Genomic DNA, 14,815 nt, shown 5'->3' with positions numbered 1-14,815 from the left:
CTTGGCATGGGACGAGTCATAAACATCCTTCGAACTGATCCCAGCGACAGTCCTCGATTCAATTTACGTTCGGACGCCTCGCAGAAATTCCGTCTGGCTCTCTGCCACAACGGCAATATGTCCAGCCCTTTTTTCCCGCTCCCCCCGTTCCCGTCTCGACTCGTTTCTTGCCTACCAAGTCCTAGGCAAATACGGGACGAAGCTTATCTCGAGGCGCGTGCTGCAAAAATTCGATCCTCAAGTGGGTGGCGAGAATGGCGGGAGGAGATGGAACGTTCGCCCTCTGACCACGTTTGCCCGTTGCTCGTTCTCGGAATAAAGCGATTCCGAGGCGTGACCTGGAATTTGTCCGACTTTTGAAATTTACTCTACCCCCCAGGAAGAAAGATCTGCTGGATAAGTAGTTTTAAATCTGGCTTACAACGCGCTGCCTGTAACACACTGCCCCGATATAAATTTGCCTGCTTAATAGGCTGACGCGTGTTCACGGCTATGATTTTAGCTCCCGAATCGTTGGGAGACGCTCGCGAACATTATAAATAATGCTTTCCGCTGTGACGCGTACCGACGATTAATTTATGAGCCTGCGAACCGTTCCGTCGCGGAATCTGAATAAAATATGAAGGGGGAGATGACAACGAGAACAACACGGGCTACATTACGTTTTAAGGAGAAAAGCAGTCGAAGGCAAACAAGCTACCACTTTCAACAATTGAAATCGTAGATCTTATCCTCATATATTTCTGCATCCAGGATATCCAATGAACGATCAGCTCCTTTAATTACTAGAATAATCTCGGTTGATCGATCAGGCTTCTCTCACGTATTAAGTTATCAAGCTAGAAATGATTTCAGATCGTACGCGAGGCTCTTGCGTCGTCACGTTCGGCCGTATTATTCATCAATCACAGTGTCCCCGTGATATGTTATCGAGCCTCTGTACGCGCGACACGCACCAAGCACGCGCAGTTCTATTTTCTCGCGCTACAAGCGCAATCATGGATCGATCTTAAGCATGTCGTGGATGGCAACAACCGGGTGCGGATCGTCGATGAAATCACCGCGTGATCTAAAGCGCGGGCACTAAACCATCGAGTCACGTTACACTACCTATCACGACGAGAAACGACCGTCGCGTCGCGTTGGAACGATCGTTCCTAATGGCACCGCGCGGGGCCACTTCTCCGCGTTGCTTTCGACTTTGATAGCCAGGAAAAAACACGAAGAAAGGAGGCGGGCGCGACTAGGCGAGGCGGCGAAGAAGCTGTTTTTAAAGGAAGCACCGAGAACGAGAGGAAGTCGTCGCAGACAATAAGCAGTTTGAAAATTTAAACTGTACCAAACGTTCGAGCGTCGCGAAGCTACCATTAAGCCGGAGGGAGGAACGTTGTCGCTCGAACTTTCTGTAATATTTAAGAGGAAGCCGAGTCCGGGCTGAATCCGCGATATTTTTCCGCGAGACAACGCGATTTCCCGTGGAAGGCAGAAGTTTCACGGGAGAGAGTCGTCGAGAAAAGGATGCGCCTTGTCGAAGATTCGAGGCCGAGCGGAGGAAAAGTCTTTCTCAATATTCGCGGGCGGAAAGTACTCGAGTCTTGCAGCAGCCTCCTAACAAGCGGCATTAACTCGAATTTTCTGCTGTGACAGTGAACTGGAGGGAGGCAATTATTTGGTAGCAGACACTAAGCGAGATTAAAAAAGACGCGACTTCATTAACCTAGTAAACCTGGCGCGACATTATTCGTAGGCGCTATTTACTTTCGGGTAATTACTAGTCCATCGACGCTCTGACGGTGAAAGCGATCGGTCAGGTGCCAGAACGATTTCCGAAGGGTCGGGATCGATACTCTGCTGCTCGAACGCGCGACAATAACAAACTTCGGAGTCGCCGTCACGGATCAATCCGTTAATACGGTACATTAGAAAATCAATTAAGCCGCAGCCTCGCTTAATCTCGTGTCCAGAGGATTTGTCGGCAACCTTCCGGCCAGGGCTCTTATCTCTGAGAGCTGACGGTTCTCACCGTTCGAGGAAAAAGGACCACTAGGGGAGATCTAGATTTAGAGTTTGGGCAGCACGAAAGTCTCCCAGAGTAACGGAATTTGTCACGTCTTTGTGAAAAGTATTAATCCATATTTTACTCGGGAATGCATCAGAGGTATTTATATTGCAAATTGTAATTTTAATCGAAAGAGAAACTGACGTTCAATTTTCTACATAGAGGCGAATAAGATAATGCAGTAATCGATGTCAAGTAATTATCTTCTGTAGCCTCCTGGTTCAGGTGGAGAGGTTCATCTGAATTTTTTCGGGGAAATTGAATTTCCCTTCATTTGTATATAATTAAATATCTTCATCGTAAAACCCGATCCACGTCGGCTGCTGTCTGGATCGATGATATCGACGCTATTCATGAGGATGAATTTCAATTAAACCGGCTGCTGCCGTGAACCGCAGAGGCCATCGGGTAGAGCGTAGCAAGTTCAGTTCCCCTGTCGCTCTATGTACTCCTTAGTTCCGATATCTCTCTGTCTACATCGCAGTGCTCAAACTTGGAAGATCCAGCAGGCTGAGTGCATCATTACGGATTAATATCCTCCCGAGGAAGCACGTAACCTCGCGCTACTATTCCTCGTTATCACCGTTGGTTACATCGAACGAAATGTCACTGTGCGGTTCCTTTCCGTCGTCTTGAAATCTCTCACTTGGTTCTTGGTCACTTTTCAGACTGCAGTAAGTGAAATCGAATCAGATCCCTTGCTCTTTTATTCAAGCACTCACTGTCACGTGGACGTTCTCTATATCAATTCTGATTAACGATTTTTTAAATATTCAAGCAAGAAATTTTCCTCGTTCTCGCGACAAGATACCTCGAATCCTTCCACGAGCTTCTTTGACGCATCTCTTTAGAGATTTTTCACTAACCTCCATTTTTCCTTTTCGTCGATCCACGGTAACAGAAAGAAGAATATTAAATCAGCAGAATATTACGCAAAACTTCTGAGCCTGTAACCAGATCAGTTGGAAACGTAGATTATTACGTTGGAGTTCAGTAGACAGTACCTGGATCATCCACAAAGTCTTTTAATCCTCAGACAAAAAGAGACTATAAAATACATAGACGTCGGTATTCGTAAGAGGGATCCCCTCTCGAAGCACTGATTCCACCCCCCACCCCGTACATGCTACCCTCTCCCTATTTGTCCTCGCTGTCGCGTATGAATGTAAAATATTCAGCGTCGCCGAGTTCCCGGTTACGGGGCAATATTCCCTCCAGACAGCGTGTAACGCCAGCGTAACTCTCGTTATCATCGTCGGCCGCTGTCACTGAAGAGTTCCCTCCTCGCGGAGAGAGGGTCCTCCTCTCGTCGCCGCGTCGCCGACGTTCCCCTACATACGCGCTTTACCTATATTCCTCCTGAAGAGGACGCATGCCGCAGGATCGAGCGGCGCGTGCGCGCCGATTCGTCGTCTACGCGCACGCTGCGAGACGATTCCGAATCCGTTCAAAATTTCATGACGAACACCCCCGCAAGTCGGACTCGTCCCGAGCCGAAGGAAGCAGACAAGTATATCCCTCGCCGCGAACGCGGGCAAATATTTGCCGATGGCAAACGTTTACCCTTCGGCAGAGCGAAACCTAAGCTTTGAAGACATATCGCGCTTAAGGCTGCGCTATTATACGAGCAAACGTCTGCACGGCCTGTTTGATATTCCTCGACGTCTCGAGACGTCCGAGCAGACGCGCTCAGCCCCTAAGCTCATCGTCGCGCAGTGGCTGAAAGCTCGTTAACGCTTCCTCGAACGACGCGCCAAACGTCGATCGAGCCGCGCTCCCTCGATAGGACTCGGCTCGTGGGCGCGGGTCGTTCGAAAATTCCATCGAGGGGCTGCTACCCCTTCCGCGAGCCTGACGGTGAGAGTCTGTGGATCGTCGATGGATCGTCGGTGGCATAGACCCAGAGGTCTCTGCACCCGCGGCCTTCGTTATCCCGTACGTAGGTACGTACTTACGGAACATTTCACGAGGATACGTATTCCCGCAGGAGAGCAGAGCGCACGCGCGAACGCACCGTGTCTCGTTCTCTCTCCGTCTGACGGCCTCTCTATCGCACCCCCTCCAGACGCGCTCCCCTTTCCTTTGGATCGTACCCCCTTGCCCTCTGTTCCCCCACCGCGAGGGCAGCCCGCCACGCGACCGTAACCCCCACCAGAAGCGTGAGCGTGTGTCACGCTCCGGGTAGCTCGGTGCGTGCCCATTAGAAGGAGGGGGTAAGGGGCGCGTGTGCCCTACGCGAGGCCTGTGGCGGGGGCGCGCTGCGCGACCGTGGTGGGGATGCAAGTACGCTCGACCGAGAACTCGCTAGTAGTTTCGTATCAACTCTCGCGCGAGTCGGATGTCGGGTGATCCGCGCCACGCTCTCGCCCCCGTTGCCGTCGACGTCCTCGCTCCGAAAACAGTGGATCCAGGCGGACCGATCAAGCGAGTGGAACAGCTCGCGATCGATCCTCTCGCGCGTTCGTTCCCGCAGTTGCTATCGCGATCCTCGATCCTCGACCTACGTTCGACAGTTTCGACTGTGGATTCGGACCCGTCGCAGCTGTGCTCGCACGAACGACCCAGGAAAACGCGCGAGTGCCTAGTCGTGTTCCTCTACGCGCGGATGCCGTGATGCTGCACGCTGCCGGACGAAGACCGTCGAGGCTGCTCGACACCCTCTCGATCGCTTCCTCCTGACAGTCGTGAGCCTCGTGCATCCCCCTCGCCGTCAGATAGTGGTGCTCTTGCCCCTGGGACGATGTTGCCGCAGTGATAGTGGATAACGAGCCTTGCCCTCGGTACCGCTGGATGGATTACCTTATCGCGGATAAGTGGCACTCGGTGTGAGACGTGGACAGTGGTCCCGTACGCGTCGACTCAGAGAGTGAGTGATCACACGAGAGTGTACCGTGTGGTACTGGCATACACACGTGTGACAGTTCCAAATTGCCCTGCGAAGCCCAAGCTCAGGTGGTTCAAACGTGACCTTAAGCGTCGCTCACGGGATTATTAGATTCTGGTGTCTGGTTAATCGGTGCCTGTTCAACACCGGTCGTGGCTCGCTGAGCAATGTTGATATAGTGCGTTCACGCCGGTTGTAGTGACGATCATGCACGGATTCCTCGCCGCGGACACCATGGATTTCTTTCTCCTCGACGCAGTGACAACGCTACGCTCCACTGTCAGGGATAACATGAGTTCCACGAGGAGGGAATCGAAACGACACGGAGCTGACGGGTGAGTCTGAAAATTATCTCTAATGGGTCCAGGTTCTTCCCTGAAGACCCTTCTTTAACCCTCAACGTAGCGCTAGATTTTTCGAGACACCCCCAGTGTGGATCAAAACAAGTAGTTTCACTTCCTAGATTAATCATTTCTTTTCTGTGAACGCTTCGCGAGCCCATGTGCGCGTTCAAAAGACTCGGAGCAACAAATCGCCGCTGTGTGTTTACGTACACGTGTTAATGCGCCACCGTGGTTTAGAAAAAGCATCGCGAGCAGACGACCTCAGGAAAAAAGCAGTAAGATCGCTTGGGGATGCGTCGACGCTTGAAATCGTGCCGCGTTTCGGAGTGAAAATACGCGCGAGCGGTTTTCCATCGTCGATGCTTTCTGACGGGCTGGCGTTACGCGTGCCCCTGCCGCACGTCTTAAAATATTCACGATTGGATCGATATTCTACGGTTGTCGCGATACGTGATTCTTCGAGTGGCGACGCATACGATAGATAATGTCGAGGATCCAGAGTTTTCGGTGATTCCAGACTCGGAGACAGCGCGAGATAAATGTAAGGCACGCATCGTTAAAGTATCGATCCCACTCACGAATTGGCGTGCCAGATAGGCCGGGAATTAAATGGCGCGCGAGGGAATTTAATGCCATCAGACCCGTGAAGAAATTTACGCGGTCGATATAAAAACGTTGCACTCTACCCGTTTGAAATACGTCGACGGCAAGACGCGCTTTAGATGGTCTGCTTCGTGATTAATGGTCACGTTAATGCGCGTCACATAATGAAGGAGGAAAAGGATTCGTCGAAAACGATCCTCGACGATTCCCTCCGCATGCATCGCGTTTAGGAGCGTGAAAGGCACGAAGGGCACCGTTCGCCAGATGTTCGATGATGGCGATGTGCTTTCAGATCCGGTGAAATGAAGTACTATGACCCTGAGCTATCAATTATAGGAAAGACTTCACGAGGATTATATTGTGAAGGGTCATCTTCAGTGTTGGGTTTCGAGATTTTTCTACAGATTGAAGTAGTGGCTTGTTTGTTAGTGCTGACATTTTAGGATTTAATCTGAGTTTGAAATTGCAAGGAAATGACAAAGTGACTAATGATGTTAACATTTTTATAGATCGTTTAATAGGAAAATTAAGGTTTCTAATCAATCACTTCATTCATATCACAGTGTATACTTCTTCTTAGTAAACTCCACTAGGAATTCTCGTAAAATAAATTCAGAGTTATACAAATTAATATTATCCATAGTTGTAGAAATTATTTCTCAAGCGTTTGCTCGAGAACTCGCGCTGTTCTACGGAATTTTAAATTGCAAACAGGCAACTCGCGCATCAATTGTTTCAAAACCGTGGTACAAGCTTGGTACTTCTGAGCAAACTTCGTTGAAACGAAAATTCGAAAGCAGCGTACGAATTCGGAGCAGGAATGGTGCGCATGCTGGGGGTAATCAAAATTCTGCAATTCTCAAGGGGAGGTTAATTCAAGGTAATAACGAAGGGGCGCTCGGATCCAGACCATTTTGTTACTTCGATAACGAACCCCGAGCGTAAGAGGTTGTTTTGCAGTCACGAAAAATTCTGACGTTCCTCGCATTCCATTACATTGTACGAGAAGCATCCCGCGTGCGGATGATACTCGCGCGCGCTCGAGAATTTCGGGATTGTGACGTCGTCGAGGGTGCAGCAATTTAAAGTTTAATTCCATCCCCTTGGACGATTCCGCGATATTAAGCGACGCTTGAACGAGGGTCTGGCTGTAATCTCGCCTTAAAGATACAGGATTAGAAGCGGGCGGTGAAAAAGCCGCGAGGAAGACTCGAATAATTTCGGGACAAAAGCGACACGAGAGTCACCGATGTTCATCGGTGGTCTCGTTTTTACGCGGCGTCACGGATGTCAATGCGTCCTCTGCGTGGCGCGCATTTGCCTAATGCTCGAAATCCTCGTGACCTCGTGTCTCGTAATTCGGGCGTGTATTTTAATTGGCTCGCCGCGGCTACATTTTCCCTGACGCGACGGTGAAATAACGTCAGAGGAGACGTAACCACGGTTTTAACTCCTTCGTTACGCGACCTCACTCTCGCTCTTTCTCCACAGTCCCGCTTCCTTTTCTTTCCTCGCGTATTTTTTTTTCCGCCCCCGCGCGCGAACGTGCATGCATGCATACGTCGTCACACTCGAAACGGTCGAAGCACTAGGCGCTCACCTTTCATAAACCCACGGTTTTAATCGTGCCGTTGGCGGAGGAGTTTGCCCCACGATACTGATACCTGTGTTCCCAGTTGAGTCGCGCACGAGAACGTACTAGCGAGCGAAGATAACCCAATTTTCACGACCGACAGTTTTATCGACGCGCACCGCCGCATTAACCGCGGCCCCCTTTTCGTTTCTTGCGGCCGACGCGTATTGTTTCGCGTTTCTATAATAGAGTGGAAAGGGGAAAAACAGAGGGAAAAAGAGACGCAGTGGCAGCCTTCATCGTCGGGGTCACCAATTTCTATTTTTCGCCAGAGTTTCGCGCAAATAACTTAATCCCTCGTATTAAGCGGCTTATTATCGTAGTTTTATTCACGTTTCTCCAATTCGGGGATAAATCCGAACAAGTCGCGTACTGTTACACGCTCATTACTGTTTCGCGAAACATTCATCGTATTTTCGATGAATTTCGACTGTGTTATTCAGTAGAGTTGTCTCGTATTCGCTGCTGCCAAACACGTATAGCGGTTCCCGTTTTTAGTTACAAATAATGAGTTGCATTATGTTTTACTAAATAAACCAACCCAACAATAGACAGAGGCGAGGGCGATTGATTTGAAAGCTCGGAGTAAACATCGACATACGTACTTCCATAGGTATCTATTTTCCACAAAGGGTTGGCAATACATATTGTCCGTTGTTTTAAGTGGAGTTAAAAAAATAGCAGCGTATGAGAGTGTAGTGTACATGGAACGCAGCACAAGGAGAATGGGATATTACCGGGATATTTTAACGACCAACAAAGACCCATTTCCGCCTGAAAATTCGAACTTGGATATTCTCTCGTTTCGCGAAACTGCAGCCTCTGCGCCCCTCGCGCATCCCAAATACGATCGCGAGAAACGATACCGCTCGCTTGAATTACTATACCAGACCCGAGGCTGCCGGGTAACCGTGACAATTCCGAATCGAAAATACATAATCCTTTTTATTTCCCCTCCCTCACAGAATCCAATCGGAGCCAGAGTCGGGAGCGAAACAAAATCCCGTCGCATTGATGTCTTTCGGGGCTGGCGAAAAAACGGCTACTTAGCATCGTACGAAATTTAGACCTGAAAAGGGGGATGGGGAGTTCCTAGCAATAAAACAAGAGGGGAAAAAAGGAAGAAACACCTCTCGAGCAGTGTTACAGCGTCGAAAGTTTGACCCGGTTCCGTGAAATTATCCTGCCATTTGGCAGCCGCATAGCCAGCCTCCGTGTTCCGCCGTAAAACTCCTCGAAAAGAGGAAAATACATACTATCGCGCGAAACTGGGCTAGGTGCATCCTCCGCGTCAACGAGAGGGAGGGAAATCGTAAAGTAGCATACGTTGTCGTAAAGCTAACGGTAATACGACGTCGTGGCAATTTTTGGTCGAGACCGATAGCTTTGTGTCTTCTTATTTCCCGCCGCGGTTTTTACTGCGCCCTCGGCGCTCGTCGCGACTTGTGAAATGCCACTGCAAAAGGAACGAATCGACGACGAGGCTGTCGGTACCTGAGAATGAAAGATCCTTGTTACTTAAACCTCGAAACTGTGGCACCACTCAGCGAGAGCGTTAATAACAGTGCTTTAATTCGACCTGACGCGCTGCGTGCTCACAACCACGCGTTCTTCACCCTCCAAAGGGGATGAAGTCGTGGAAACCATGAAATACAGTCACGAAATGTTACAGAGGATATGTTACATAAAACGTAACAAAATTATACCCGCGTTGATATTTGATAGCAGTGCGCTCGAAAATTCTTCTGAAACTTCCACCAGCAGTGAATTCCATCGCACGCGGAAAAATGTTGGTGAATTCGTGAATTAGTTTTCAAATAGGGCAAACAATCCCTTGGACTCCAGTTATGCGACCTTTCCATTTATCAACTCTAATCTCGTTCCATTTCGGAGGTAGTTTACACGAGATTCGATTGATCGGATTGCTCCACTTTTGATCCTGAAATTTGTGACCTAACGTACGCTCACCGCGAACTTGGGTGGTCTTGAAAGAGTTACGAACCCCTGGTCGAGAGGTAGCTCCTCGAGATGAAACTTGAGAAAAATACGGCTGCTTTCAGTTTCGTCGGTTGAATTTCCTTGTTACTCCATATGTATCGCGATCTCGTTGCTGGATATTTCCAGCCATAGGCGAAAAGAAAAATTCGAAGGATGGCGAGAAGATCGTCGTAACTGTCTAAATCATTGACGAAGACGTGTGCACTGGGATGAGTATTATATTATAGTAATTCGGTGGCGAGTCGAGGAGGCGGTGAACCGTGAAACGCCGCGCGGTTGAGGAGAGACGTACCGATCTGTGGGCCGATTTGTCGGCGTAAATTCACAGTCTTGGAGGAAGTAGACGATGATATAGCGTCGGAGGAACGAAAGGCCGGTTGGGTCGGACAGTGGCAGCGGCAGCGAGACCACGTAACTCGTTGGGTTCGCCGTGTCGGTGCTTGCTGGCGACCCACCCTCTTCGTCCTTCCCTCTTTGCACCCAGGCTGCTCACTTCTCGGTCTCCCGTGGTCGATCGATTCGCTAAAAGTAAATAAAATTCGCCCCTTGGTTGCTGGAAACGACCCCCGCGCTGGTGTAAGTGTCAGCGTTGGGTGTAATGCAATAAATCCAGGCGTCGATGGAGAGCCGAAAGTCATCGAGCAAAGTCGGCCCACATAATTCTCTGTCTCGCTTCCTGCCTCGCCAGAGCGGAGAACGTACGTTTCTTCGGCGCCTGGTAGGCAGCCACCGATCGTTCTGCGAAATCGCTCGCAAAGGCATGGAAATCGATCACCTACTGCGTTTACTCATTGCTGGTAAAGAGCAACCTTGAAGGGTGTCGCTTCTGGGGGATGTTTGCTGGTGTTTGCTGATCTGTCAGTGACACGCGAGGCAGGGAAAGCAATGAGAGGTAGATATCTGAACCTTCTAAAATGAAATTATAGAAGTATTATAATTGAGGATTGGGGAATATTGACAGGTTTACAGTATACTAAAAGGCCATTTTAGATATATACTCGATGAAGGAAACTGACGTAAATTCCATAGAATTATTAAAAAATATGAACTGGACGAAAGTGGTGGAGTAGGTATAGAATTATCCATAAAATCTACATACTGAAGAAACGGATGAAATCGTGAAGAATCCCCGTTAAAAGTACCCTGACCTGCATACGGGTCACAGGACACTAAGGGTATTAATATAGAACAATTTCTATTATACGACTTTCACAAATACACACCTGTGACGGAGAACTTTCGCGTCAAGGCCAGTGGAATATTTTACGACCTCTGGAGCTTAATGTAGGAAGTTCCACGTACAGCTGATTCCATTTCTTTCAATCCTCTAAAGACTAAAATCCGAAACCAAATACCAGTCGTGCCACCGTTCCAGTAAAAATATCTACGGTCCGTTTCTCACAGTCACTCGTGTAGGTTCATCCCGTTTATAAGGAAGCTTTAATGCACCCCTATTTCGCGAGATGGTGTGCTCGATTTCCTGCTTCGTTGAAACTCCAGATAAAGAAAGAGGCGTCCGACCGAGATGTATCTCGCGAGGCAGGCGAGAAGAGGAACACTTGCTTCTTCCAATTCTTCCGGTTGTTATTCTTCCGCGGCGACAATCCGTGCCGTAGACACCACGGAATTCCTGTCAATAAATCAGCCGCCCCAACGGAAGTCGAGAGTCGTCGAAAGGAGTTCGCGCGCCGCCGTATCTCGTTCTGAAAGAGAAAATAAAAAATGTCGCGGATGCCTGCGGCCTGCTGCGACTTTGGTACGCGTTAAAGCAGACGGTGCTGCGGCAGGGAAAAAGGGTTGTCGTTTGACACGTTGAAATAGCTTCCAACAGAGGGGTCGACAACTACTTTCGTTTTTGTGGCCTGGCCTCCCCCTCGTATCTGCTTGATCGTTATTTAATTGTGCCTTCGACGCGTTCCAGGGACGACGAAATTGAATCAAAAGTTGGTCAGGGGTGAACGCGTGGGCAAAAATAGGGGACTGCTCGTTGATCCATTTATTTCGTGCGAATTTAAGCGCCACGGGATTCAGTCGGTCGTCGAAACAAGTTATTCTACGCATACATTAGGAGTCTGTAGGTTAGACGTGGCCGTGTAACAGGTGGTTTCTCGCAAGAATGAAATAAAATTAATTTTTGGCACGGACGTGGACGCACGGAGGGCATTTCGTCACTGTCGATGTTAATGGAATTACGTTGCCGCGGAATGTCGGCTATCGACCAAACTCGATTCCTCCTCAGCCGAAAGAGGACGGCTCGAGGGCTTCCGAAATTAGTTTTCCCAATACGATAAATTGCAATAAAAGATTGATGGATGGCCGTGGAAAAAGTGTCGCTCGGAAAGGTATTGAGATCGATCGTCACTAGATGCTCGCTGGAGCGATAAGACGAATCGTAACGGAGGGGAATGGTATCGCTCTTCCCGCTTCTTCTGGAAACTTTTGCTCCGCAAATTTCTCCGCTGCTCGAAGATTTGATTGCAGCCTCTAATGCGCATTCTTGCGTCAGTGATTGATAGCAGTGATTCGAATTCGGTCTGGGCGCGAAAGAAAAGAGGAGCTGAAAGAGGCGATCGCAGACAGAGTTACTCGATTTCACTCGAAATAGAGAAGACGAATAGCAACAGAGGATATTAATGCAACTTCGCCAGCATTGGGTGCAGGAATAAGCATCGGTAAACATAGATTCGAGAGAGTAACTATTCCAGAGTTATAATTAGGGTACGGCAAAGAGTGACGTTCCGTCTTCCTCCCTTACGCAACCTCTCGACCGAATTTGCATAAATCAAGGAAAATTCAGCGGCTCGAGGCGTTCGACCTGAGACCAAACGCGAATATCCTGTCCGAGGCGGGAACTTCTAAATCGAGAGATGCCTCAGCCGTAGTCGGGAGTAGAAGTCATTGAGCGCTGCCTGCCAGGCTAACTCGATTCCGCCTGGAAAGAGGGAAACTTTCCTCCGGACGGTTTGATTCGGTAGAAACGCAATCGTTGTCCGGCAGAGTCGCGGAAACCAACGAGTCACCTATAAACCCATTGACGTCGAGTGTACTTGGACCGTGTTAGAGAGAGCCGAACTGTTTGAAAGCAGCGCGAGAAGCCGTCCCGTATCGCGCAGAGGCGAAGTAATCGAGCGGAAAGAGATTTCGCTCGCGGGTGCACGCGATCTGCTCCATGGAGCGGACCGTGTGGCGCTCAGATTCGACAAGAGGGAAAGAAGAGCTGAAAACAAAAGCTCGGTCGAAGCTCGGTGCTGGGCGAAATTAACGTCAATTAATTTCATAGTTAAAGCTAGTATGATTCTAATTAAACGGAACGAGAGGCGTGCTCTCGCGTATCATCGCTATTCTCTTTCTATTTTCGTAGCTTAATGTCATTTTAGTGTGTCCACGTTGATGTTCATTAACTCATCCCCACACTCTCGTCGCAGCGTATTTTTCGAGTTATTACCGTCAGATCCGAGTATTATTCTTTCTCGCTTCTTTTCACGACCGGTCGAAAAGGGTATTCGAGTTCTGTCGATTATTCGATGCGACGCGGTTACTGTTAATCGTAATCGATTAATTTACGAATAACGAAATAAGTAGTACGTATTTCGCTGGCCAGTGTTACATTTTTATCGGACAGAGAGCTCGCCCGCCACCGCGACGACCGTAGAAGCGTGTGCTCGTCCATCAGTTTCTCCTGCCGCAAATTAATTATCTCGTAAGCATTATTTTAATTAACGCATCCAACGAAAGCTCGTCGCTGCTTTTTTTTTCGCGAGTCGCGTTTCTGCTTTTCTGTCTCTTCCCTCACTTTTTTCAAAGGCTCTTCTATTCGCGGCCGAGCGTTCTGTAAATAAAAACGGACGATTCCGTTATCGTTCTCTAATCCCTCGATGCGATGGCATCATGCTCGGGACCGCAGCGACGCGACTCTTCTTTTCCTCTCGCTGAGGGGAATAATAGTAATAATTAAAATGGAGTCAAATGAAACGACTCGTACGCGCGAGCTGGTTCTTTATTTCGCTTTTCTCCGCGGAATGGCCGACATCGTCAGAGAGAAGCGGTTACGCTCACAGTGGGCCACCGTTGAGCGAGCTGTCGTCGTTAGAAGACGCTAATTGCGAGTTAGACACGGGAATGCTCCATCCCCTGAAAACTCGCTTTATCGTTGCGGGCCCGTGGAACAGAAAAGCTCGCGAATCACGAGTTTGCATTCTGCGTGACGAGGTTACGACGACATGGAAACGCTGGTTAAAAAGGGGAACAGAAGGCAGAAACCTAGAGTGAAAGCATCGATCCTGTCGTACGAGAACAATCTTTTCTTTTGTGTTAAATGAAAAGTAAATTGGGTCAATTGTGTGTAATGAAAAGTTGGGGACTTCTTAATTAAGAGGTGAATCCTTAATTAAGAATTGATTATCCTCGAACTTTCGGATAGCATGGAAAAATTATGCTGTGGGTCACTGTAATTATCTTGCTACTTTGACGCCCACCTGCTATGCTTGATGGAACCCCTGATTCGCTTGGAATAACATGTTTCAATTTAAACTTGTTTCGTGTTAGGCAGTTTTTTAATTGCTCGTAATCATTTACGCAAGTTACGTTAAATTGTGGGTTTATTTAATACCATTAGATTCAACACCAGAGGTCCTGTTTTACATCGAATGCCCTTTGCATAACGCATTTTCCGCGCACACTAAATTCTTGAATATCTCGTCAATCGCTTCGCGCAAGCTATTTTGTATAATTACACCGTTGAGTAGCAATAATGTTATCACGATGTACACACGCTAGAGATTTCCATGGTGACACAGCACCAATTGAATGGCTTCCTGCGTTATATCAACCTTCGAAATGCGCGATTCAATTTTCCGCGTTATTTCATGCTTCTCGTCGTCACTATTTAACATATCGTCGATTGTTTCGACTCGCAATACGTCATCCCGCTCGATTACGCGCATTAAACAGTTATAATTAATCCAATACGATTGACGAGAGAGGAACAAACATCCTTGAACTTCACAAGCCCCCTTTAACCCACAACGTTCCGCAGTTTCCTTTAATCTTCGTTCCTTAAGGGCGAGTAACAAGATCGTCAAAGGTTAAGACTACCCTCGAAACATGAATAGTTGTTTGCCCGGGGTATTTGCATAAACATACATTTTCTCATCGTGCATTCCAGCGGTTTGCATAAATAACGAACCCGGGAAATGCGGAATTTAAAGTGGCTTCGATATAGTTTCCTTTTCAACTAGTTCGCGGCTGACTTGATGGAAGGTAAATGGAGACGGGGGCGGAGAAGCGACACGGAA

At 48.5% G+C, this 14,815-nt stretch overlaps 1 protein-coding gene across 1 annotated transcript in view; it reads left to right on the top strand.

Moving 5' to 3' along the window:
- Positions 1–5,150: 5,150 nt before the first annotated feature.
- Positions 5,151–14,815, top strand: part of LOC143180611 (irregular chiasm C-roughest protein) — a 132,738-nt gene continuing 123,073 nt past the window's right edge. The window contains exon 1 of the mRNA XM_076380468.1: positions 5,151–5,278. Coding sequence (XP_076236583.1) covers positions 5,151–5,278 — 128 coding nt within the window. The remainder of the gene's footprint in view (positions 5,279–14,815) is intronic.

This window comes from Calliopsis andreniformis, chromosome 6 (assembly GCF_051401765.1).
Source record: "Calliopsis andreniformis isolate RMS-2024a chromosome 6, iyCalAndr_principal, whole genome shotgun sequence".
NCBI lineage: Eukaryota > Metazoa > Arthropoda > Insecta > Hymenoptera > Andrenidae > Calliopsis > Calliopsis andreniformis.
Note: the sequence above shows the minus strand (reverse complement) of the source record. Positions and strands in the feature narration are given on the sequence as shown.